The sequence below is a fragment of the Anastrepha obliqua genome, chromosome 4 (genome assembly GCF_027943255.1).
Source record: "Anastrepha obliqua isolate idAnaObli1 chromosome 4, idAnaObli1_1.0, whole genome shotgun sequence".
NCBI classification, from domain to species: domain Eukaryota; kingdom Metazoa; phylum Arthropoda; class Insecta; order Diptera; family Tephritidae; genus Anastrepha; species Anastrepha obliqua.
Window position 1 is genome coordinate 54,967,929 of NC_072895.1, and position 26,737 is coordinate 54,994,665.

Consider the following 26,737-nt stretch of genomic DNA (forward strand, 5'->3'; position numbering starts at 1 on the left):
AAAAAAATCGCGACACTTGATAAAATTCTAATTGTGCAGAAAAATTGTTTTTTGAAACGAACATGGTAATTAATATAATTTTTATAAAAATATTAAAAAAAATTATTTTTAGCAATATAATTAAAAAAATTGGTAAAATATGTATATTCATATTTGTGAATACCTAAAGTGTTGTGTGAATAATAGATATGTATATATGGTTTTGAGTTCTAGCTGAAATTTTCCGTTCATATAATAAATTCATTGGAAGCAAGTGGAGTTTTAATTTTTCTTTACTTTATAACTTCTAATTGGTAACATTTTGTTCCACTTGGTTTTAAAAATATTCAATAATAGTAAATTTTTGTGTGTTTGTATTAAAACAAAAGAGAAAGGTTGGATATAGCAGTATTTTTTAGCGTGTATTTTAAGAGAGTTATGTGAAAAGTGCATAATTTACTGACCAAAGCCGTATGCAAATAATTAAATTCCACTACAAAAACGGCCGATATTTCCATAAAGCTAAAGGTCTTTATAATCGTTGAATAGAGTGCCAAATAAATTGCCATTCATGAGTTTTAATCAATGCGCTCAACAAAATACAGCCAAACCCCTCTATACCGAATCTCAAACAAAAAAAAGTAAAATACAGAAAATTACTTCGTTATATAGAGAATGCGTTATTTAGAAAAAGTAAAAAAATGCCTTATTTAGTATATTTCTTTAAAGCGACTAGATTTTTCTTGAATTGAAAAACATTTTTTTTACTTTTTCTCTACAAAAAAATTTCTAGTGCATTAATAGCAGGAAATAAAAAGTTTGGTATGTTATATTTTTTTTCCAAATAAGTACAAAAACTCTCAGCTAATGAAGGAATTTGTCTAAATGTGCAAATAACTTTACTAATTTCTGAATCCTTATCTGAATCTTAAAATATAGAAGTAAAGTTTTACACAAATTTTATTAGCATCGGTTTTGTCTTATTTCAGTTCACCCCAAATATCTTGATTCCAGGGCTCTTATGTAACTTTCGACAATATCTTCCACAGAAATGTTTATTAGCAGGGCTATTTTTTTAAAATATGGGTCATAGCATTTTCAAAATTAGGGGCTCCCGTGAATGCGACATATTTATCTTGGTAAAAGGCACTACACATCGACGATAAAGAAAAATGGTTCGAATATTATCGTTTTATTTCGAATTTCAAGTTAGGGCGGAAAAAATTTTTTGTGAGAAACAAAAATTCGTTTTATGGAAATGGAGTGGAGTGTAAAATACACTATAACTAAAATGAAAAGGCAATTCTTAAGGTTGATTCGCCATAGAGAAGACTTCGTTATTCAGACGTTTGTTATAGTGAAGTCTGGCTGTACTTAAAACTCCAGTGTAAGTTCGTCGTGTCGTATTGCGATCTGGTGGTGTCACTTGGCAATTTTTCTGCAGCTCGAAAAACACTTATCATCAACCACCTGTTTTTAGGCCGATTAACGATATGCGGTTTTAACAAGACGGTGCGACATGCTACTCAGCCAAGGAAATAATGTTTTTGTTGAAGATAAAATTTCCGTGAAATATAATTTCACAATATTCTTCAGCGGCTTAGCTGCCTATTTTGCTCGGCTTAATGTCTGTGAACTATTTTCTACGAAGCTATCTCAAAATTAAAGCTTATGTGAATATACCAGAACAAATTTAATTTCGAAAGAAAGCACTTGGTGTAAAATAGCCCAGAAACGGCTCCAATTATGCCTATATGTTACCGAAATCTTAAAAACAAATCGGCATTTGCAAGCGTTTAAAAGTGAGAAATTTGATTTATATGCATGAATATTAGGCATAAATTGTAGATTCTCTATAGTACATATGATAATACACATATAATGAATTCCGTTTATAGTACCTGTGAATTTGACTTGCATATTTGAATAAGAATATAAATATTACATAAAACACTCCGTGCCAAAATAGTAGCACATCAACATTTTCACCGATTTTTTATTTTTTTTTTATTTTTTTTTTATTTTTTGTTTCGTGATCATTATTTTTGTATAAAAGTATAGCTCTCTGTTCGAGTTAAACAAAACTATATAAATCGAATTTTAAAAGTGTATGGAGAAATTAGAAAAAATTCCTCAACTTTCCATCCCAATTCTGCTGTTTTTAACTAGGATTCCTAGAAGGATTTCTTTCTACAAAACTTTTTTGCTTGACAGTGTTGCGCATTTTCGCTATACATAAAGAATACATCATATGGAGAAAATTATAAGGAAAAAATTATAAAATAATTAGAGAATTTTGTTCAGAAACTTGAAACTTGCACTTAATTGCACTAAAATTTAATGAGCTATAAAATGGTATAGCAAGAAGCTTTCTAGAAAACCTTATTAAAAACCATAGAACTAAATTTTTGGAGTTTTTCTAATTTTACGCAAAATTTAAAAACTAGATTTATATGGTTTTTATTAGACAATAAGCCATACTTTTATTCAAATTAAAAAAAAGAAGGAAAAGCAGTCAAAAATTTATGTGCTACTATTTTGTTGCAGTTTTCATCTGGGCAATCCACGAGCGTTTTTGTGAAATATTACGATCAATCATCTTTGGGCTCCATTCCTTCCTAGGTTAAACCACGCTGGCAAAGCAAGTGCAGCTGATTTATTGGGTTGGGGAATAAGTTCGTTGCGTTTTTATCGAAGACTTTTATTTAAACAAACAACAATAAATATATCAATAAGCTAGTTAATTACATATTCGCCATTGATGTGTACAACCTCTTCCGCCTCTTGGGAAAGATGGTAATCGATCGGTGCAAGGTCGGGAGAATACGGCTGATGCTGAAGAATCTCACGTTAGAGCTCTTGGAGAGCGGCTTTGACGACTTGTGCAACATGGGGTCTGGCGTTGTCGTGAAGGAGTATGGTTTGACCATGTCGATCAGGCTTTTTCAGTCATAGCCTCATTCACTCGGTTTACCTGGGCAATGTAAAGCTCCTTGTTGACCGTGACACTCTTTTCGAGTATATCCCAGTGCACCATGCCCTGAAAATCCATTCATTCTCGGCTTTGGTGTATCTGCTGGAGCCACCCACTCCTTTCTTTGCTTCATATTGATGCGTAGCGACCATTTCCCCTCTCCCGTGACTATTCGGAAATGCGTTGTTTATGACCGCCTGTTGCTCGATGGCGGGCGAGATACTGAGAAGCAATTTGAAAGCGACTTTCTGGTTTTTTTGTTCGTTGAGCTCGTGGGTGTCTACCCAGGTTCCCAATTTTTCCGTAAAAATCGTCACTTTTTATTTTACGGCAAAGTCGTCATTTTTGAATTTTGCAAACCATTTCCGTGCTGTAGACTCGCCAGTGATACCTTATGCATACACGTCGCAAAGTCCCGGGCTGCTTCGCCAGCTTTTTGACACAGATCAAAAGCAAAGAGAAGAAGGTATTAAAAATGTTGATTTTTGCCTGGGTATTCCATTTCTAAGCTTTAAAACTATATTAATAAAACTTTAATTACTCAAAAATGCAATTAACATAGTTAGCAAACTATTCACAATGGAAAGCTACAAAAAAAATCCCCGACCCACGCAAAAAAAGATCCATGCAAACAAAAAAATGTTTTGTTAGAAGAAATAAAACAAAGGATATGTAAGAGAACTGATCCTAAAAAGGCGCCAGGATACGACCTAATAAATGGAAAAATTTTAAGAGAACTCCCAGAGAAGGGGCTTATCTATATAAGGAACTTGCTCAATCAAATCTTGAACTTGAAATATTTCCCAAAAATATGGAAAATTGCTTAAATTATTGCAACACCAAAACCATGCAAAGATCCTACGCAAGTAACTTCGTACAGACCTATAAGTCTACTGCCAGTATTATAAAAAAATGTTGAAAAGTTACTTTTTGACAGAATCGATCCCATTATACAAAAGGACAAAATAATACCTTGCCACCAACTCGGATTCAGGCAAGAAAATTCCACCATCCAACAAGTTCACAGAGTTACAAACAAAACTTTTGAAAACATCAATAAAAAACAAACGTGTGAAGCAGTATATCTCGACGTAGCCAAAGCTTTTGACACAGTCGCAGGACTTCTACAAAAACTCTTTACTTATTTACCAACAGACTATACTACAAATTAATTAAAAGTTATATAACTGGAAGACAATTTTAGGTAAAATTCGAAGATAAGTTTTCTGATATGCTAACAATAGAAGCAGGTGTACCGCAAGGTAGTGTCCTTGGGCCGCTTCTTTACCTTCTTTATACAGCTGATATCCCTACACCGGCAACTAAGAATTCTCTAATAGCAACATTTGCAGACGACACTGTCTTGCTAGCATCAGACAAAGATCCTAGAACGGCTGCTTATAAACTTCAGGAATTACTTGACAACACCACTCAATGGTTCGAGAAATGGAGAATTAAAATAAACGAAGATAAAACCGCCCACGTCACATACACTAACAAGAGAAAAAAGCAATACAATCCAATATTCATAAAGAATAAACAAATCCACCACGACACAAGGGCAAAATACTACTTACTGGAAGTTACACATTGGACAAAAACGACGCAAAATCAAGACTAGGTTTAAAGAACTTCATTGGCTTTTGGGAAAAACTCAACGCACTCACTAGAAATTAAGATACTAATATATCTACAAAGTAATTATAACACCAATATGGAAATATGGCTCAGAGGTTTGTGGAACTGCGAGCAGTACAAATATAAAAATTATACAAGAAACGCAAAATAAGATACTTCGTATAATATCAAGAGCAGAATGGTATATACTAAATGATAATATACATCGAGAACCTAAAGTAAAAACAGTCCATGAAGAAATACGCAACAACAGTTTAAGACTTACAAATCGTGTACTAGAACATTCTAACAGGGAGATTCGGTAACTTCCATTAAAAGCGAAAACCGAGACGAGGAGTCTTAAGCGCAAACGACCAACTGACCTGCAGATTTAAATGGTGTCACAATTTTATGAATGAGAATGAATAAATATTATATATAATTAAATAACGAGTTAATTTTTTAAATCAATGTACATATATAGCGGTATTGGCTTCTAAATACTGTTGAAACCCAAAAAGAAAGAAAAATTGTAAATATTTTAAGTTGAAATAGAAACAATAATAAAGGGTTAAAAAACAAAAAAAAAACATAGTTTTGTAGAGCAGAAAGAGCTCTATCGAATACTTCCCCTTTGCAAAACAGCAAACACATCGTTGTAAAATAAAAAAAATATAAAAACGCTGTGAACTTATTCCCCAGCCCAATATTTAAATATTTTGTGGTTATTTTTCTTCTTGAATATGCAAGTGGCTGTTGCTACTTTGCTTGTTTACCTCCATATCGATTTTTGGCATTAAAAATACCAACAAAAATTTGCAAAATGCATATAAATGTTGTTGTAGCTTTAGTGACAACACTTTGTATGAACTTGTCTTGCCACTCCAGTATATTGGCGGTACTTGGCACTCTGATTAACATTTTTCGGATTGAGGCCTGTCGTATTTCATACAACTATTGCACTCTTCAATAAATTTTGTGAAGTATTTCCGGGTACGACTTTTGGAGTTACAAACCAGATAATCCAGACAATTTTACAATAAATAAATTTAATAAAAATAGTTCGCTTTTCAAAGAAGATTCTGGCGTATTATTTCGATTTCAAATAACACTGAGCCTGCATCTTTCGCCGATAATGTTAATCGAAACAGTGACGTATGCTTGGATAGTCTCCATTTTTAAAAAGGTGATATAAACACCACAAAATCATTCATTCGTAGAATAAATTCGATAGTTGACAGCTGACAGTTTTTAATCCAAGTTTGTTTGGTACTATTTCATTAAAAAATATTGTTAGATTCTCAAGGTTGAAAATATTCGGCTTTCACTGAAATTTTTTTATTCCTTTAGTAAATCGATAAATCAAAAGCCAAAGAACTTGAAACATGGTTAACCCCATTCAATGTTCTAATCAAAGGTGATTTCGAGGCATAAACAGCTCTAACCCACTCTAAGGAGAATATTTTTCCGATATATGTGAAACTGAATGCGTTCTAAGAGTAAAATTGATTCAATGTCCCATTTATAATATCGAAAACTAAGCAGAGTGAAAGAATACTTCTTCTACTTTGTAAGGATTTTAAATTTAGTAATGCACATTTTGCATTGTATAGGGTTATTCAATAGATGCGCTTCAACTTTTCTCCGATAGGGAGGGCGAACGACGCAATATTTTTTATTTTTCGCTTGTCATTTGTAAACTTCATTAGTATACATTTCATCATGGAACGCTACACACTTGAGCAACGATTGCAAATCGTGCAAATTTTTTATGAAAATAATCGTTCTCTTGCTGCTACTTTAAGAGCATTACGGCCATTTTACGGTCCTTTTAACAAGCCGTCCCGTTTTGGGGTTATGTGAAGTCATTGGTCTACAGTAACAAGCCGGCGACGATTTGTGAGCTCAGAGCCAATATTGAACGCGAAATTGCTGGAATTTCGGTCGATTTATGCAAAAGAGTGGTCGAAAATTGGGTTCAACGATTGGACTTCGTAAAACGTGCACGCGGTGGTCATGCAAAAGAAATCGAATTTCATACTTAAATGTATACACATAGTATTATAGAAAAAGTCTGCGTTCACCTATGCAAATATTCTTTGCATTAGAAAAAGTTCAAAACAATAAATATTTCAGAAATTTTTTTTAATGAGTTTTATTTAGTTCACTTAAACGTAACTATCACACATATTTCGCTACCAATAACAAAGTCAAATTTAAAATGAGATCACATAAAATTAAAAAGGCCATTCAAACTAAACGGAAAAAGTTTGCGTTCACTTCAATAATAATAAAATAAAAGGCTTAAGATCATAGAAATGTTTTAAAATTAATATCTAGTTGGATATCCACGCCTTTTTATGACTTCTAGAAGGCGTCTTTTCATTGGTCCAACTAGTTTGGCTGTTATTTCTGGACTTATGGCTTCCCATTCCTCTTTAAGCGCGTTCTTAAGCATTTCCTTACTAGTTATTGTACGCTCTCGTATTTTTTTTTTTTCTAGAACGTCCCGTAAGTGCTCAATGGGGTTAAGGTCAGGTGATTGTGGGGGTGTGCGAAGTTGTTTTGGAACATTATACAACAACCACAACCTAACAATCTCTGCTGTGTGTTTCGGGTCGTTGTCCTGTTGGAAAACAAATCTTTCACCGAGTCCCAGTTTGATTGCACTTTCTCTCAAATTCGTTTTTAAAATATCGAGATAATCACGTCTGTTCATTATCGTCTCAATAAACTGCATCTTTTCAACGCCCGAACTAGCCATACACCTCCATATCATGGCACCTCCTCCCCCATGCTTTACCGTAGATACCAGATTTTGCTTTCCAAGTGCCGTTCCGTTTTTCCTCCAAATAATTTTACGACCTTTTATCCCGAAAATGCAAAACTTGCTCTCATCTGAAAAAATCACACTATTCCAAAACTCAGGTGGCTTGTTTATATGAAGGGTTTTTTTCGGGCCACTCTGCCGTGAAGTCCGATTCTTTTTAGAATTTTTCTTACTTTATCTGGATGTACTTTCTTTTGGTATTTTACTTCTATGTCTTCTGAAGTTTGGCTTGCTGTTAATCGTGTATTAGACTTCACAAGAATAGTTATGTTGCGTTCTTCTCTTTCCGTCAGTTTTTTTGAACACCCAGAACGAGGCTTAGACTCCAAACAATTCGTTTGCTTGAAGTTGTTTATCACTCTTTGGACCGAGGAGTATTGCCTCCCAACAATTTTCGCGATTTTCCGATAGCTCTTACTATTTTGCCACAAACTTACAATGATTTTCCTTTCACCAATATCTATTTCTTTTCGCCTTTGGTCCATAGTAACAAAAAATGTATTTCTAATATCAATTTTTCCCTCTTTAGATTTGTTCTTAACCGCGTCAACTACATGAACGATTTAAAATTAAATTTAACGTAATTGCCATGCAAATAATCGACACTATTCGAAATGAACGCACACTTTTTCTGCTCAGCCTATTTAAGTAACTGTACTACAATCCCGTTATCTGAACACGACGCAGCTCAAACTCCAAAAAATTTTGTTCATACCCTCTACGAATAATTTTCTTTGAAATAAGTGAAAAGAAATAACTGAGAGTTTTAAGATAAACACGTTAAATTATTTTAATACTTTATAACAGTGGGTGAACGCAGACTTTTTCTACCATGTGTATGTTCAAACTCGATAATAAAAAAAAATTAGTTAAAAAAGTCAAACCGTTTGTGTTTAAAAAAAAAAAGTTCAAAAGTTGAAGCGCTCTTACTGAAAACCACTTTATGAAGGAATCGGATCAGTGAAGTTGAAAGATTTGAGTGCGAAAGAAACTGAAAGAGTCAAATGGTGAACTGGTGCAATTTTAGAGTCTTCTTTACTGTTTTTTTCTTGTGTACATGCTTTTTCTTTGCGTTATTCTTTCTAATATCTTCTTTATTCGCAACAACAAATCCAAACATTTCATTTAAGTTTACAAAGCTGCGCTATCTTTTCTCGATCTCTCACTCTCTTTTTGGCTCTCTCACATACCTCTCCTATAATTGCATCACAGCAAAGTTACGCTGAATTTTCCTCTTCAAACTGCGTAATCTTTCAAACATCACTCTTCGAGAAATACTTTTATGCTCAAGAATATTATGACTTTAATTTAACAAGGGTTGCTTCGGATTCGTGATGCACCACGTATACAAAATTTAATAATGCTTCTCTTTCGGTCCGTCTAAATGGAGCTTAGTACAAATGGTTCTCTTGACTCAGAGCAGGTTTGAAAAGAAAACCAACAAAATTGGCAATTAAACACATCCCACATTCACCTCCCCTCCCATGCAGTGTCAATTTATTTAATCAATTTATTTAGCGACTTAGTGTCTTTTATTTAATTGAAGAAACAATCTTTAAAAAATGGTAAAACGAATTTTCATTTCAATTATATCGGAGCCAAGGTCTTGACCCTGAATGGCCAAGAATAATTAAGTGGCGTGCCAATACTTGCAAAATGCTATTAATACGCATTCGCAAATCTTTTTGCTGGCTCTTTTATTTGCACATATTCGTACGTATACACATATAGACCAGTTTGTTTGTACTCAAATAGGTTTTTTATGTAATTGTATATATATAAAACGCATTTAAATAACAAAACGTTTAGGCACAAAAGCTTGCACATATATTTGTGTATGTCAATAAATTAATTAATTTTAAAAAGCAACAACACTGAATCCCGTAGAATGAAAATTTCAATATCAATTGCACACTAATAGAGCAGCTTTGCAAAGTTCTTCTATTTATTTAATTTGTTTATATATTTTTATAAAAATGTAGGTTACACTACAACAATAACCACACAACTCAAAGCGCCACACTTTGAAGAAAATTAAAAAATATTACAACAAATACTAAGAACAATATCAGCAGCGCCATGGTACATTAAAAACACAAACATACATAGCGATCTTTAAATACCCATTGTCGATGACGAACTTAAAAATAGCAGAGAAAAATATTTCAAAAAATTCCAGACCCACCCGAATCTACTTGCTACTGCTCTCGTGCACACAATCGACTTTTACATCGTAAATATGGCCTTGCGTTAGTGGGGGATACGTAGACAAAAACGATTCCACGCAATGGTCTAGGTTAGTTTAGGTTGAAGCGGTTGTCCTGTGTCATAGCCCATTGTGATGCCGCGTGGGGAGCTTTCCCTATTTCTCCTAAAACCATTGCGTGCTTTTCAAAAATTTTAGAATATCTCCTATTTCTGCGGAACTAGGATCTTCCAATTCGTTAAAAAATTGTCTAACTAAACTAGTAAATCTCCGTCTGGATAGAGTAGGACAATGGCGTGTAAGAGTGTCTCTTCCTCTTCCTCATCAAGACAACTTCTGCAGAAGTCATGTGTTGCACACCCATCCTTTGGGCGTGCCTACCTAATAGACAATGTCCCGTTATGACTGAAACCAGTGTGCTAAGACTGTTTATTTTGGTTTAGCAAAGATTCTGCGCGTTTAGCATTAAGAGTTGGTCACAGTTTATGGGCGATTATGCAGGTGGCTTCATTACGCCATCTTTCGTTTGCTTTCCTTACGATTTCTTCAAGGATAAGTAGCTTACATGTTTGTAAGGATATGCCTATGTCATTCTCTATGTACTCATCGGTCAACTTGGTGCCGAGTCTCGCTAGTTCATCGGCTCTACAGGTACCCTCAATGTCGCGATGGCCAGGAACCCAAATTATCCTTAAGCGAAATGAATCAGCCATCTCGTTAAGAGATGTGCGGCATTTCATGGCAACGCAATGGTCTATCAAGCAGATAAATTAGATTAAGATTTTAAACTTAACTTAAGCTCAACAGAGTTTTGTCAAGCGGTTCAATAAAAAGAATTGCATCAAAATGTCGAACCCTTTACTACAACTTTTTAGGTTTGCAGTTTTATAGCGGATGTAGGCGAATGAGTTGGTGCGTGACTGCCATTTGGAAATGCATAGGGTCGAAATCCCGGACACGAAACACCAAATGATAGAAACAGTTTGTTTAGGCAGGCAATAGCAAACCTCTAAACATATTTCTGCCATGAAAAAGCTCCTCATAGAAAGCCAGCTGCCATTCGGAGGGGGCGTCATACCGTACGTCCTTTCATTTGTGGAACATCAACAAGACACACACCACAAATAGTTAGTAAGAGGAGCTCGGCCAAACACCTACTGAAGGGTATAAGCACCAAATATATCCCACCTTGATTAAAAAATTCCCAAAGCAACCGCTAGGTGACGCTCTAATCAACTGATTTGAGTTCTGTTTTTTATTTTTTGTTTTTTGTTAGATGGCCATATCTGTGATTAACATTACTACCAAAATTTTATATTATATATTGCGTAATCTTAAAATGATTTAAAATTTTCGTTAATTTACGTTAATTTTAGATTTTGATGATTTTGGGCTATGAAACCTTGACTAAAAGTATGAGATTTTTATGGAAATTATTTTTATACATTTTGCGCCAAGTTCGAAGCTTTGCATTTTATGGTTTGTCTTGTAGAAATAAAAAAAAGTAGCCAAAACTTTGAATAATGTCAATCAGAAAAAGGCTCCAGCTCCAATGCCATAGGAGTGGTAGCCAATTTTGTTTGTATTTTACTTTAGCATGACGTATTTCTCAGAAAGAGTACTTCTTTCAAGACGGAAGTCCTACACGCTGAAGAATCTACTCGATTGATAGCCAATAAAATCGTCTAGTAGATAATATACTCGTATAAGTTTGTTGAATTTCTTTTAACAAAGCATAAGAAAATCGAGAGAAATATAAAAAAATGCGAAACATATTTTTCTGCTATACAATTTATTGTAAAAACTAAAGTGTAAACCTGCAGATTATATATATGTATATGTATATATAATTGGCGCGTACACCCTTTTTGGGTGTTTGGCCAAGCTGCTCCTCATATTTGTGGAGTGCGTCTTGATGTTGGTCTACAAATGGAGGGGCCTACATGCCTCCGAACGGTAGATATTTTTATGAGGAGCTTTTTCATGACAGAAATACACTCGGAGGTTTGTCATTGCCTGCCGAGGGGCGACCGCTATTAGAAAAATGATGACCTGCAGATTAGGTAAAGTAAAAATTCTGACCATTATCGGTTAGAGGTGCTTAGTGAGTCATACAATGTGTCAAAATAATCAGGTCACACTATAGAGCGATTTAAAGGTAAAATTATATTTCAAGAAAAGTTTGTTGGCAATTTTGTCTTTGGCTGGTTTAGCCAATTTTCTGATGCAGCGTTTCAAAATGCAGTTGAATAAATAAAATTCCATACATTTTTCCGTACCAAGACGACGACGGTGAAAAGTTGGAGCAGGCGGACATAAAAATGTGTGCTATTCATAGACTCAATTCTGTATTGAATGCAACCGTATAGTGCTGATTCCAGTGCCTTTGGTCCGGCAATATAGGCATCAATCGCGCTGTGATAAGTCAATCGTCAAAAAGTTTAAATGTTCATGGAAATATGGTATATAAACACTCATTACATTGGTCTCCGCAATTTCCGCATGAAAATCCCACAGTAGAATAGACCTGAGAATAGGAAATATCGATTTTTTTAAATTTCACCGGGTCCCCTTAACTCTCTTTAGGCATTAGCTTTAATTCAACAAAACTGGATATTCGATTTGTAAAATACTGAATTTTGAGCTAAATTATTCAACTATTAACCTATCATGCATTTAGCGACCGCCGTAGCCGAATGGGTTGGTGCGTGACTAGCACTCGGAATTCACAGAGAGAACGTAGGCTCGAATCTAAGATTTTCTAATAAGCGGATTTTCTAATAGCGGTATATATACCATCCCAATGGCGACGCGTAAGAGTAGTATTTATTCCGAAACCAGGAAAAGATGACTATTGCCTAGCAAAAAGTTTTAGACCAATCAGTTTGACATCGTTCATGTTGAAAAGTCTGGAACGAGTAGTGGAGTAACATATTCGAGTGGGGGTATTGCCGAGAAGTCCACTTAGTAGAAATCAACACGCTTACCAGAGTGGAAAATCATGTGAATCAGCCTTACACGATCTTGTTAGCAAAATTGAAGCCGGGCTGGAAGCTGACGAATACACAATGGGTGTGTTCGTGGACATTGGGGGGCTTTTGATAATGCCACTTTCGGCTCGATATGTTCTTCTGCCGAACGACACGGAGTTAATCAAACCATTGTATAATGGATACATTCCATGCTCTCTGAGAGGCTGTTAACCGCTGGTGGGAGCAGTGACGAACAAATCACAGTCAGAACCAAGCAAGGATGTCCGCAAGGGGGGTGTTCTTTCTCCGCTGCTGTGGTGCTTCGTCGTAGACTCTCTATTAGTGGAAATGCAGGAACTCGGTCTTCACGTCCAAGCATATGCGAACAATGTCTGTGCGCTAACATCGGATAAATCCTTAAGAAGGCTTTGCACGAAAGTGCAGAGGATTATTGACAAAATCGATGACTGGTGCATGAGACAAGGTCTTTCCGTTAATCCGAACAAAACAACGATAGTCTTGTTTACGAGAAAACGGAAATTGGATGGGCTCAGTCTTCCAACACTGAAAGGTGTGACACTTGGTCTTTCCAACGAAGTTAAATATCTAGGAGTAATCTTGGATAAGAAGCTGACCTGGGAGACACACGTTTCACTGAAGGTGAATCGTGCATTGAAGATTTTTCAGCAATGCCGTAGAGCCTTTGGCAAAACTTGGGGTCTGAAACCTGCTGTGGTCCTATGGATATACACGGCACTTAGCAGGCCAATCATCACTTACGCTTCTGTGGTCTGGTGGCGACGGAGCATGGTTAAGTCCACAATCCGGGAACTATACAGGCTGCAAAGAAGTGTATGTTTATGCATCACGGGTGCCATGAGTACAACCTCTGGAGATGCCCTAAATGCTATGCTTGATTTGCTCCCCCTGGATCTTAAGATACAACAGGAAGCAATAAAAGCAATGTGTAGACTCCATAAATATGGTTTCTGGCACGAAGATGGAACTTCGGGACACAGAGAAATCTTTAAGTTGCTGTCGGAGCAGTATCCACTGTTTTTGGCACCTAAAGATGACCTGATACCCACAGTTTCATTCGGAAGGAAATTTGATGTCAGATTTCCATTGCGTGAGCAATGGAGCAATCCAGGCGGCATGCAGGGAGGTTTGACGGATATTTTCTTTACCGATGGGTCCAAGACTGAAATAGGGTCTGGAGCCGGATGGTACTTAAACGATAGTAATAAGTATCACTACGCTATGGGGGGAATGGCAACTGTTTTCCAAACAGAAGTTTTTGCCATCCTAAAAGTAGCCGAATGGATAATCGAGAGGAGATGGAGCGGGAAACAGATTGGAGTCTTCAGTGACAGTCAGGCTGCATTGAAGGCCCTGGAGAACGCGAAGCAAACCTCAAAGATTGTTCAAGAATGTAAGAAGAAGCTTAATTCTGTCGCAAGACAAAACAGGCTTGTACTTATATTGGTTCCGGGACACTCCGGTGTTCAAGGAAACGAAATTGCCGACGAATTGGCCAACCGTGGATCAGCGGGGCCCCCACAGGGGCCAGAGCCAATAATCGTAATCAGTCCCGCAGGAATCAAGAACTGGATCAACGATTATGTAGGCAATCTACATAAAGAGCGATGGTCCGGTCTAGAACGCTGCAGAACTGCAAAGTGTTTTGTGACAAGTCCGAACAGAAAACTGTCAAACTTTCTACTAAAACTTAGAAGGAAAGACATTCGGTTGATGGTCGGCATCATTACAGGACACAACCCAGCCAATTATATGTATATGCATTTAGCATGATTTAAAAAAAAAGCAAAAAATATAATAAGGAAATCAGTTTTGCTTTTACATAAGTCATTAATTACTTTTTATTTACTATATATTTATTTAAATATTTGATCACTTACTTTCGTTTCAGCATTCGAAAACTCTTCTTACTCTGCTTGTACTGGCTGCATTACTGGCATCAGCACCCTCCATCGATGGCGCTAAAATACTTGCAGTTTACGCATATCCCGGCAAAAGTCATTTTATGATGCATCGTGTGCTGATAAGCGAGCTGGTGAAAAATGGGCATGAGGTAGGCATCAAGAAAACAACAAAATGTAAATAAGTTTATATTTTCCCTCAACTAAAAACTTTCGCTTTTAATTTGCATAATAAACATTTGCATGCGATTAGGTTACGATGATAACAGCTTATACGATGACGTCACTCAATCTGGGCAGCAACTACACAGAGATACTCATCGAACCGGTTTATGATTACTTGAAGGATAGTGAGTTGTGTTAATTGAAACTATGATTCATCAGTACATACATACACATATACATACAGACATACTTGCCGATGCTGTCTCAGTTTAATGTCTTTTAAAATGAATGTCAATATTTGTCCCACTTACAGTACAAACAAGTTCTGGCGTCAATTCGATATTTGATATGTCAAAGGACGTGTCTGGCTTTTTGATTATGATTAAATCATTATGCATAGCCAGCACTGAGCACGCGCTCAAACAGCCCAAAGTGCAGGCCATCATCAATGCCAAACAGACCGAAGGTGTCTACGATTTGCTGTTGGTCGAACAATTCTATCAAGAAGCATTTCTAGTATTGGCTCACATCTACAATATACCAGTAATCAGTACAGCGACATTTGCTAAAGAACATTATATGAGTCAGATGTTTGGTCTTATAACACCTTGGTCGTATGTGCCACACGGTTCGCTACCTCTCACAGATCAAATGAGTTTTTGGGAGCGTGTACAAAATGTCTATAACTCACTTTACACCGATTTCAATCGAGAATTTCAATATTTTCCTATGGTGGATGCGATGGTCGAGAAATATTTTGGACATCTACCAAGTGAGTAATCATATGCATATACTATAGCTGTATATTCTGTAGCTATAAGCGCTTTATATTTAGAGTATAACTGTGTTTTCTTTTATGAGCACGTCAGAGTAGACAAGACTCGTGTGACTTATCAGAAAATGCGTCTTCAACTCTGCAAACGTAAGTGCAAGATATAAATATTACTGAGAGTAAAACAAAAACAATTTTTCGACTAGAGGGAAATGGACATATCAAAACATTAGGAGCAACAAAATACATACAAATATGTATTAAAAAGTTCTCGCCTTTCTATAGTTAAATGAACTTTATAAAATTTTTCCTCGCAATTTTATTCTTGTTACACGAATTCCTATATTTATTAATTATTTTTTCCTTATTCATTATTATTTACAGTGTAAGTAAATTTAATTGCATGACAAAATTAAACTTTGTTCTTAAAAGAAGTCAAGAGATTCTGGTAGAATGTGCCAAAAAAAATGTTTTTAATATGTGACTTAAAACGTACTAGATAAATATTTCTCATCAAATTCTACATTCTTTTTTTTCTAGTCTCTTAATACACCAAAGCTCAAAATTTACTTTAAAGTCGCGAAATAAGTAAAAAAATTGAGTACACAGTAGCGAAATTAACTCTTATCTTTACTCTGCCGTATTCATCATAAATTAAAAGCGGTTTATAGGCTCTTCACTATAAATAGCGGTTTATATGCTCTCAAATTGTTCATCCGATAAAGATACCTTTCCGTGGGTTGGAATATGTACGAGTTTATTTACAACCTACTATGTGGTACTGGGATTGAGATATTTGTTGAAATCGTATTTATAGTCCGATTTGGGAATCATACTCGGTATATATGAAGAATTTTTTCATGGCAGCAATTTACTCGGAGGTTCGCCATTACCTGCCGAAGGACGATCGCTATTAGAATAACTTTTTCTATCGTTCGATATTCCTTGCTCGGAGCCTCAAAGCTTTTCGAATGGCAGTCACGCACCAACCCATTCAGCTATGACGGCCTCAAAAAACCAAAATCTATCTGCTGTTCGAAGTCGGTTAAAAACTGGTGGCGCCATGGTCGAAGTATTCCGAAAAATCTTGCTTATCTTATTAATGAGCCGTTTTATCAAAGCACAGAATATTTGCATGTTTCCGTTAGACTTCCAATTTCTCCATCGTATTCGCCGACTTCGTTCTCAATTGAACACGGTAGGTGTTTTGAGAAGAGAAAGCTGAAAGATAGATCCGGTAGCGACTGAATTAGGAAGCGTCATACTTTCCCCTTATATACCAGCGAGTAATACCTTTACAATGCCTGGCTGGTGCATGCAGCTTCACTTATGTATAAAAATAAATACTTATGCCCGGTTTCCCCAATTAATTTTAAATTTATCAGACTGTTAAAATTTGAAATATAATAGTTTTGTAGTGCAATTGTACACTTTAAATTTTAACAGCCAAATAAATTTTAAAACTTTGATCTCCGTATATACACTTTAATACCATCAGTATATTTTTGTAATAAAAAACCGAAATGGCAAAAAACAAAAAATTTAGGTGGCAGCACTATAAAAAAATTGTTTTAGGAATATACATACATATACATATTTATATTTTCTTCAAAATATTTGTCTCACTATGCAGTAAAATGTATGTATATTTTTCAAAAAATTGCTTTTTTTAAATACAAGCAAGTTGCAACTCCCAACTAAAGTCCGTCTGGGTATACTACCTATAGGCTTCTCAATGGCTAGATTCTCTGTTGGGTGGTTAAATTTCAAGGGCCGATGTGGAATCTGAACCACACCTAACCGTCAACGACACCATTGGACTTCTTTCTTTGGGGTTATTTGAAAGAAAAAGTGTACGTCGTAAGCCAGCAACAATTCAAGAGCTAACGGATGAGATAGTTCGGCACATTAACGGCATGGAGCCTCAATTATGCCTCAGCATCATCGAAAATTTGGACCATCGGATGGAGGTGTGCTGCCCAGTCCGCGGCAGAATTTGACCGATATTTTGTTCCATGCGTAATTGAGCCATACCAATATTATCATAGTAAGGAGAAGTGACAATAATTAAAAAAAAAAATTGTATTTTATTCAAAATCAACACCGGCCCTTGAAACTTAGCCACCCTTTACAATACAATATACTGTAAGGTCTTGTTTTATGCGGTGGATACGTTCCACAGAAAAGCGCATATAAAAAATTCGCATTAAAAAAGGCTTTATTGTCCGTAGTTTTCTAAAATCACATAAAACAAAAACAATGAATTAAAATTAACTTACAACCTAATTTGTAAATAACTTATAAGCCTACATAACCTTGAAGTGATACAAGTTATCTTCCACATTGACTTTCTGGAAGCCCTATAAAATGTTAACCCCGTTTAACCTCTTTGAAATTGCGAATTTAGAAAAAATAGATGGAATGTTATTTAAGGAGTTGTTGACAATTTATTACGAATTGCGATTTTTTGCGTTTTAAGAGTAATTCCACTTTTTTTCAGGCGTTCTCGGTGTAAAAAAAACGATATATTTGAAATAAGACGAAAAGAATGCTCACAAAAAAAATTTTGATGCCGCTTTTAATAATGTTCTTAGAACAATTAAGGATTAATATTTATAATGAAATGAAGGAGGATTTAATGCGAAAAATACATTTTTTACTGTACCATAAAATTAACGTAAAAGTGGAAAAAATGCCACAGAAAGGTAAACGTCTTCAAGGATTAAAATCATATGTGACTAAATTCGGAGTTAAAGTTGGTGGTAAATAGCATTCCCAAAAAAGCAACTAATACCATTGCTGGTGGTCCGCGTGTGCTATTGCGCGAAAAATAAGAACTTGGTAGAAGAAAAGAAGTCGCAGACCTTTCAACTGAGAAAGCTGATACTAATAATCTTGTTCGTGCAGCAGCAATACCAATTTGGCTGCAAGTAAAAAAAAGTATGGAAAACCCAAAAAGGCCATTAAAAATGCGGAATATGTGTATACAAGCTACCAAATCGCCAATTCAACTTTATGCAGATGAGGCTTTAGCTTTCCTTCTTGAAAATATTTTTCAGTACAACGCAATACGCTACGAAAATAAGTTAAGAAACTGGGACATTTATCTACACTATTCTAAAATTACAGCCGCTAAATTCAAATGCCGACCTCAGGGTATAGAAGCAAATGAGACCCTTGTAAAAGTTTCGTTGCAATCTATTTTACAGCATACGGCTGAAAGAATTGTTGAGATGCAAAATAAGTTTTTGAAGCAGTTTAGGAAATGGGTGCCAATGACTTCTACGATACATAAAGTGCTTATACACTCAAAACAGGTTATAGAAAACACTGTACTTTCAATTGATTCTTTTGGTGAAAATATTGCTAAATCGCGCCATATAATATATAAGGCTGACAGATTGCATCACGCTCGCAGAAACAACCGCACCAATAATCTATTAGACGAATTTAATAAGGCTGTCGGTACTTCACATCTAATAATTTCCACATTATTCTTAAAAAGACGCTTACAAAAGTGCAAACGTTCCACACTTCCTTCAGAAGTAATTGAACCATTAAGTTGTGAAGAATTTTAATCTTAACAACCAAGACGATGAAATTAATGAAAGTGAAGATGTCATATTTAATTTAAATTTACAAATTGAATTAGACTTAAGTAATTAGCAATGGTTTCTATAACTAAACAGACAAAAAATTAATTGTCACATTTACATTTTACGTTGCAAAATGGGTAATATTAATTTCTGGTCGTTAATGGGTTAGATTCCATTTTGACGTGATAACGTCTCATAATTCGATATAGCCGGCTGAACGCACCAAAAATAGCGGCGTTACATTGCTCATGCTTGAACTGCAAGTGAGAGCGCGGAACGAACGATAAAGAGGCACAATCGGCCCCCGCTTCGGCAACGTTCGACATCTGGCTCTCTGCTTGAGTGAGCATGTATATGTATGTATATGCGCATATGTATATAAATTCACATATTTGTATTTGCATATGCCTTCTTCCTGTGTGCATGGTAATGAACCATTTCTCTATGAGGATTATTAATTTGATTTACTTGAAGAATTTAAAATAAAACCAATTGTATCATCATCATCCTTGATAGTTGTTAATAATACCTGTTGTTTCAATGTTTTTATTATTAATTTATAGGATAGAATAGGACGATGATGGGAAAAGTAGAAAATGAAAGTGATTGTTTCGAGTGTAATGTGTCTTGAAAAAGTCAAATCGCCTCTTAGTGTTGTGGACTTATTAGCGTCTGATGCACAATCGAAATTGAACATATCTGTCATGAATTTGATAAATATTTCGTCATTTTTCACGTTTGTGTAAATGTAACTTGACCTATTCCATTGCGATTCTATTTACCTCCTTCTCTATATTCATACAAAATATCTATCAAACAAATAAAATTAAAATTTTGTTTTAAAAATTGCAACCATTCCATCAGTATTTTCTTATGACGTTGTCACGTTAAACTACATATCGTCAGTAAACCGACTTTATACACAAACTCTTTTTTTTAAGATTTATTCCTACTAGTGAATTGTTGACTAGTTTTGGTATGAATATCATGATTTTCTAGCTGTAATTAATTTTGTAAAAAGTAGTAATTTGACCTATAGTGCAATGTAATCAGTAATTAAACATTGCGATGATGATTCTACTAAGTCTTAGTATGTATAACTCACGCTATCCACTTATGCAGTTCTGCTGCTCACGTTGTAACTTAAAGGCTCGTTCAGAAGTGGGGTCATTAATAAGAAAATGATTTTATAATTTACTGCAAAGTTAAAGACTTTCTCGAATAAATCTGCAGTGCAGGGGTTGGTTTTTCTTCCTCATCATAGTCACTTTCTAGTCCTACGACGGCACCTAAAGTTAAATCAAAAGTTAGATCAGTAATATCATTGTCATTCAAGGCATCATCTACAACAAATTCATTTTTATCATCAAGGCTGAAGGTATTAAAACCATCTCTTCCTAAATAAGTCTATATGTACATACATATGGATTTTTGGATGAAATACAAAGCGCACAACTTCAAAATCGCATTATAGTAATCTGCATATAAAGAGACCTTATAGTTTTTGTATGTGCAGAGATTTTTGACACACCTTAAGTACTGATTTATTGCGAATACTTGTTCTTCAAGTTATTTTTTTTTTTTTGATAGTTAATATATTCGCTTTTGCTGCTTTGATAGACAATATTGATTGCCATTGCCAGTTATCAAAGAAGCCATTAATCTACACTGGTGGCAAAAAATAGTATGTTTTTGTATGCATTCAATCGTTCATATTCCCAATATGACTGCACAGATGATAAACTGTTGTGTGCACGTTTTCTTGTACTGATCTCGTATTCTTGGCAACTATATAAAGAATACTAGAAAACATAATCGATACATTTAAAGTGCAAATAAAATTTGGAAAAAAATAAAATCTCTTAATATCAATACTATTTACATTCAAAACAAAAAAGTCAATTTAACTTAAAGAACTTTTGAAACTAACATTTTCTTCTTAATAATTAATTGCTGAATGATTGCGGCGCACCTTCGGGGCAACGAATTCCTCAGAGTTCACACTGTTTTTTCGTTATGGATTGCCAAATTAGCTGGACTTTTCGCCAAAAGTGCATTTTATTAGGTGGGCCTCGGCATTTTAAAGAGCTCCCGCAGGAGGAATGTGAACTCCATAATTTCTGAATAGAATTCAGATCTGGTATCTGAAAGGGCATTTCCAGTATGCGAGTTCCTTCATTTTCCTTCGAATTCAGCCATTTTGATTTTTTTTGTCGAAGCAGCCGAGTCACAATCAATCTGGTATAATAGTTGAACAAAATGTTATGAAAAACATGGATGATATCTAGATGAAATTTACGGATGATAGATTACCTGGTTTGGCCTTCAACTCTGATGAAAAACGAAATTGAGCGAGTAACTTCGGCTGTCACGTCATCGGATACTCGAAAGCAGAATTCTGTCGCTCATTAGACACGTATATACACACACATCCAATCAGTTGTTGTTTAAACGGCAACAAAGTAACATAAGCATAGACTGTGTTGATTTATTTCGTATATCACCAACACAAACTCCATTTGTTCATAAACAAAACCGCTGTCATGCCCCATGTAACGTCAGCCAATCAGCTGATTCTATCAAATTCGGGTGTTTGGGTGTTTGAACGAGCTCCTCCTCCTATTAGTGGCGTGCGTCTTGATGTTGTTCCACAAATGGATGGACCTATAGTTTCAAGCCGACTCCGAACGGCAGATTTCTTTTGATTGGTTTTTTTTTTTAACTGAGGGGCTTTTTCACGGCAGAAATACACTCGGAGGTTTGACATATCCTACCGAGGGGCGACCGTTATTAGAAAAAACCTTTCTCTTAATTTTGATCTTTCACCGAGATTCGAACCTACGTTCTCTCTGAATTCCGAATGGTGGTCACGCACCAACCCATTTGGCTACGGCGGCCGTTGATTTGCTGACGTATAAACTGAATTGTGGTGGTGATATACGAAAAAAATCAGGAACAACCATTACGTAGTTGCCGTGTACACAACGGCTGATCGGACAAGTGTGTGAATACGTGTGGAATGAGCGGGCACAATTCTGCTACCGAATCCCCTATGACTTGTCAGTAGAAGTTACTCTCATAAATTTGATTCGGATTTTTGCGAACGAGTTTTCTCGTCTTCATGTATTTTATGTTCACATATCTTTGCGGAAAGAACTGATTCAAGACACTTTCCTTCCATCATTAAAAAATAACCGCGGGATGTACGGCAAATAGTGCAATGAAATAATTTAACTTTTCGTCAAGTGATTTTCTTACGACACTCTATTTTATCGACTTTTTGTCATCTGTCAACTTTGTCGTCATCTGACAACTTTGTCGTCTTTTGAAATGAGTGTACGTAGACCTAAAAACCAGTCAAAGCGCAATAAAATAACTGAAGAATCCCCATTTCCGTTTAAATCACTGACGACTTCTCAACATTTTTAATGATATTACTCACTTTTTCGATGCTTTCTGAGGATAATTTAATCTTTAGAAATGACAAAACCAGCAAACTTTCATGGTCTCTAAGCTTTTATCTAACCATTTGAAATCGCGTTGGCCACTTGTATGATGATGATCCCAAATAATTAAGACCACTTTTTAAGTATTTCAAGGTAGTTTTTATATTTTTTTAATTTAAAGAAATAATTTTCTCACTTGGAATTCACCGAGATTTTTCTTCGTAACTGGCAGGAATATATTTAATTTAATAAATAATTTTACATTGAATAAGAAAATGTAGCAGAATAATTTTATAATGAAACTATAAATTAGATAATACAAGATTCTACAATATTATTAACTATATATTCAAAACATTTTTTATTTAATTTTTTCAATTCACAGTCAAATTCCCAAGCGTTTCAGCAATGGAGAAGAATCTCTCTGCCATATTAATCAATAATCATACACCGTTATCTACGGCAGGCCCAACTATGGACAATATGATCAATGTTGGGGGCATGCACATTTATCCACCAAACCCACTTCCCACCGAACTTCAGTCGTTCTTGGATGGCGCAGAAAACGGTGCCATCTACTTTAGTTTGGGCAGCCAGGTGGAGAGCAAAGATATGCCGGCGGAAAGATTGCGAATTTTCCTCGATGTATTTCGCAACATGAAACAACGAGTTTTGTGGAAATTTGAAAATGAAAGCATAATTAATTTACCAGCAAATGTTATGGTGAAAAAATGGCTGCCACAAAGCGATATTCTAGCACATCCTAATGTGCGAGTATTTATAACCCACGGCGGCCAGCTGGGCACGCAGGAAGGTGTGCATTATGCCGTGCCAATGCTGGGACTGCCATTCTATTGTGACCAGGTAAAACTAATAAATATAAGTAAATATTCAAAGGTAACAAAACTCAAACACAAATCTTTGCGTATTCTTTGACCCTCAATAGCACTTGAATTTGAAGAAGGCTGAGTTTGGTGGTTATGCCATTACTTTGGATTTCCACACGCTTACACGTGATGATTTGAAGAATGGTCTGCAGCAGTTGCTTTTCAACTCAACCTATCGTGACACTATCAAACGAATCTCGCGAATTTTCCACGATCGTCCCATGGGTCCACGTGAGACAACGCTCTACTGGATCGAATATGTGATACGGCACAAGGGCGCTCGTCATTTGCGCGCTGCTGGTTTGGATTTGAAATGGTACCAATTCTACTTGGTGGATGTCGTTGTTTCATTAATGGCAGCGGTTATTTTAACGCTGAGCTTGAGTTTTTTGTTAGTGCGCTGGATTTTCCGCAATCTCAGTTGTTGGCAAGAAATTAAACAAAAAACTCAATAATGAATGATTTTCATAAATTTTAAATATTATAAAAAAATTATGAATAGGTTTAAATTTAATAGTAGCACAATATTTAATTTATATTTACTAATAGGAAAACTTTTTGCAATTTATTTGTTACAAAATATTTCAGGAATTTTCTCATTCACAGTGTAAATGTCAATATTGAATACTTAAGGTACAAATGTAGAATATATATAATAATATTTACTCATTACATCGTCCTCTTCTTAATTGGCAAAATTATCAAATAGGCGACTTTAACTGAATTTATAGTGACAAAGCACGCCAGTCTATGTTTCTTTCTTCTGCTAATGACGCTAATTAAAAATATTAAACAGAAGACTTAAATTTTTTTCTTCGCAAGAGGACAATTTAATAACTGTTTAATTAAAATACTTTAAACACGTTTTTGTGGCATTAGATGTTCCATGATTAATTGTTACCGATGACGCTCTCCGATTGGTTAATGACAATTAACGAATATTATCTGAGCCCAAATGGTGGCTAAACACAATCGTCTTGGAACATAAAATGCCACCTGTGTAAGCATTTTGCCTATTTATTTTATTCTTATATTATGTGAGTGGAATAGTCTGATGATTTTGTGAACTACTCCATAAATTTGAGTCCAATTAACGCATCCCATTCATTGACATTCCAAATTTCAAAAAATCGATCTTTCACAATGCACTTATCATTGCTCATATTATAAATAAGCGAATCCACGAAGCTTACCCTACGCGGATTATCGTTCACCAATTTATCTAATATTTACTAAGTTTGCTAAGGCATTAGATAATCTTCGGCACGATGCTATTTGGGCTGCACTCCGATGTATCCGATGCATCCCCGACAATGCATACCACGACGCAGGCTGCCGAATTCTGCATGAAGGATAATTAAGCGATGCAATTAGCATAAAATCTGGAGTTAAAAAAGGCTACCTGCTCTCTCCAACTCTCTTTAACATAGTCCTAGACGTCATCGTAGGTCAAGTTCTAGTTAATAAGGCTATGTGGACGTATCACTTCAGGTCTCTGCTGATCCTTAAACGACCTCTACTAAGTCGGCGATATTTCCATCCTTGCGCAAAACTACGACGGCATGGTACGAAAATTCGAATCTATATCGACAGTGGCACGGTATAGGGAACTCAATATCAATGTCTCGAAACTGAAGATTATGCGTATAACTACAAGCAGCAACCGTCCATTCCTACTAAACTCAGCACTTATAGGGGAAGTTCAAAGTTTCTGCATTACATCGACTTCTAGCAGCCGTGCCGAAGGCATCGAAAACAAAATAAATAAGCCGCAGCGAGCAATAGAAAAACTTCTAGAGCTCCTCACTTCTCACTGTAAGCAGTAGATTTTATCCAATTTCATTTGAACTATACTCGTATCTACAATGTAACTATATAATCATCATAATAAGTATCTTGACAAATGCCAGCACCTCTGTATAGGAGGGAGTTTGTTTGCGATACCTGAGCTCATCACGCATTTTTCCAATTTTTTCTGTGATAAAATAAATCAATTTGAGAATGTCACGATATGTGATTTGTATGAGAGGTAATACGCGCCCTTTTACAATACCTAACGCTTTTCGTAATTAATGTAACTGTATGAAGTTTCAGTAGGCCGCTGTAGCCGAATGGTTAGTGCGGGACGATCATTCGTATGTTTTCAGGTTCGAATCTATAGTATACCTAATGATAGAAAAAGTTGTTTCCAATAACTATTGCTCGTCGGCAGACAATGACAAGCCTCTGGTTGTATTTCTGCCATGAAAAAGATCTTAAAAAAAACCATCTGCCGTTCGGAGTGGAACAACATCAAGACGCACACCACAGATAGGAAACCTTAATTATATCATATACATATGTATGTATGGTGTAACAACTTCTAACGGGCGCCTCCATTAGCCAGGCATATCTCTTGACCAGGCTTTTGTTTTTTGTACCAAATCTTATGTATGGGTGGAAGTTACCCTCTTTTCTTTGGAAGGCACCTCTCTTAGACGGGCAAAATCTAACTGACGGTAAGTATTCGCCCAAAGGATTTTTCGCTGTATACATATACATACATATGAAATTTCAGTACGCGACATAAGCCGTTCCAAACCAAATCTATTTTCAGTTCGTATTTATAAAGGGTATTTCAAAAGACGCGCCTATATGTTGTTTTAAAATAAAACTTATAGAAATGTAGATTTTTTCAGGTTAACATTTTTATCAACCCCTTGCAGTGTCATTTAGCTCAACGAAACTAGGGCCCAAGTGTTACGAGTCAACGCGTGATAAATAAGCCAGACTGATGCGCGAGATGATGTAACAGCAATTATGAGACTCGTGACTAACTTTGGTGGCGTACAGATAGAAACTAACATTAATTCATGACCCAGGCTCGTGATGTTTATGTTTGATTTACGTTTGGTCTAACGATCTATTCACGAGCTTGGTTCATCATATTCATGTTTGGGCCAAAATTTTCATCACGAGTCAGACTCGTTAAAGCTCGGCAAGGGGTTAAACATACGACTCTTAACAATTATATGTGAAAAATTGTCCACGACGAGCACGCCAAACAGTAAATTGAGAATTTCTAATTGTTGAGCACGTCGAGATATCGATATTGACGTTTGTTCAGCAACACTTTAAACTACAGCAGCAATATTCAATACTGTGAGTACTTATTCTACTCTCGAGAGAACCAGTTTCTTGAAATTGTTTCACCAACCTTTGAATTATCGACTCATTCGGACGATTATTTCACCAAAAACATCACGAATTTTGCTATATGTTGTAAAGAACGACCATTTTCATGATAAGTTCAATAGTTTTAACGCGTTGGTCTATCGTGAAGAATTGTACATCTGTCCGACAAATGTCAAAGA

General features: G+C 35.7%; 1 protein-coding gene across 1 annotated transcript; it reads left to right on the forward strand.

Moving 5' to 3' along the window:
- On the forward strand, nucleotides 1–23,855 carry LOC129244858 (UDP-glycosyltransferase UGT4-like). The gene is made up of 6 exons (XM_054882746.1): nucleotides 1–65; nucleotides 14,509–14,670; nucleotides 14,772–14,868; nucleotides 14,997–15,455; nucleotides 22,883–23,361; nucleotides 23,444–23,855. The coding sequence occupies exons 1-6, from the start codon at nucleotides 63–65 to the stop codon at nucleotides 23,837–23,839; spliced, it is 1,596 nt and encodes a 531-aa protein (XP_054738721.1). The 5' UTR covers nucleotides 1–62; the 3' UTR covers nucleotides 23,840–23,855.
- Nucleotides 23,856–26,737: the final 2,882 nt, after the last annotated feature.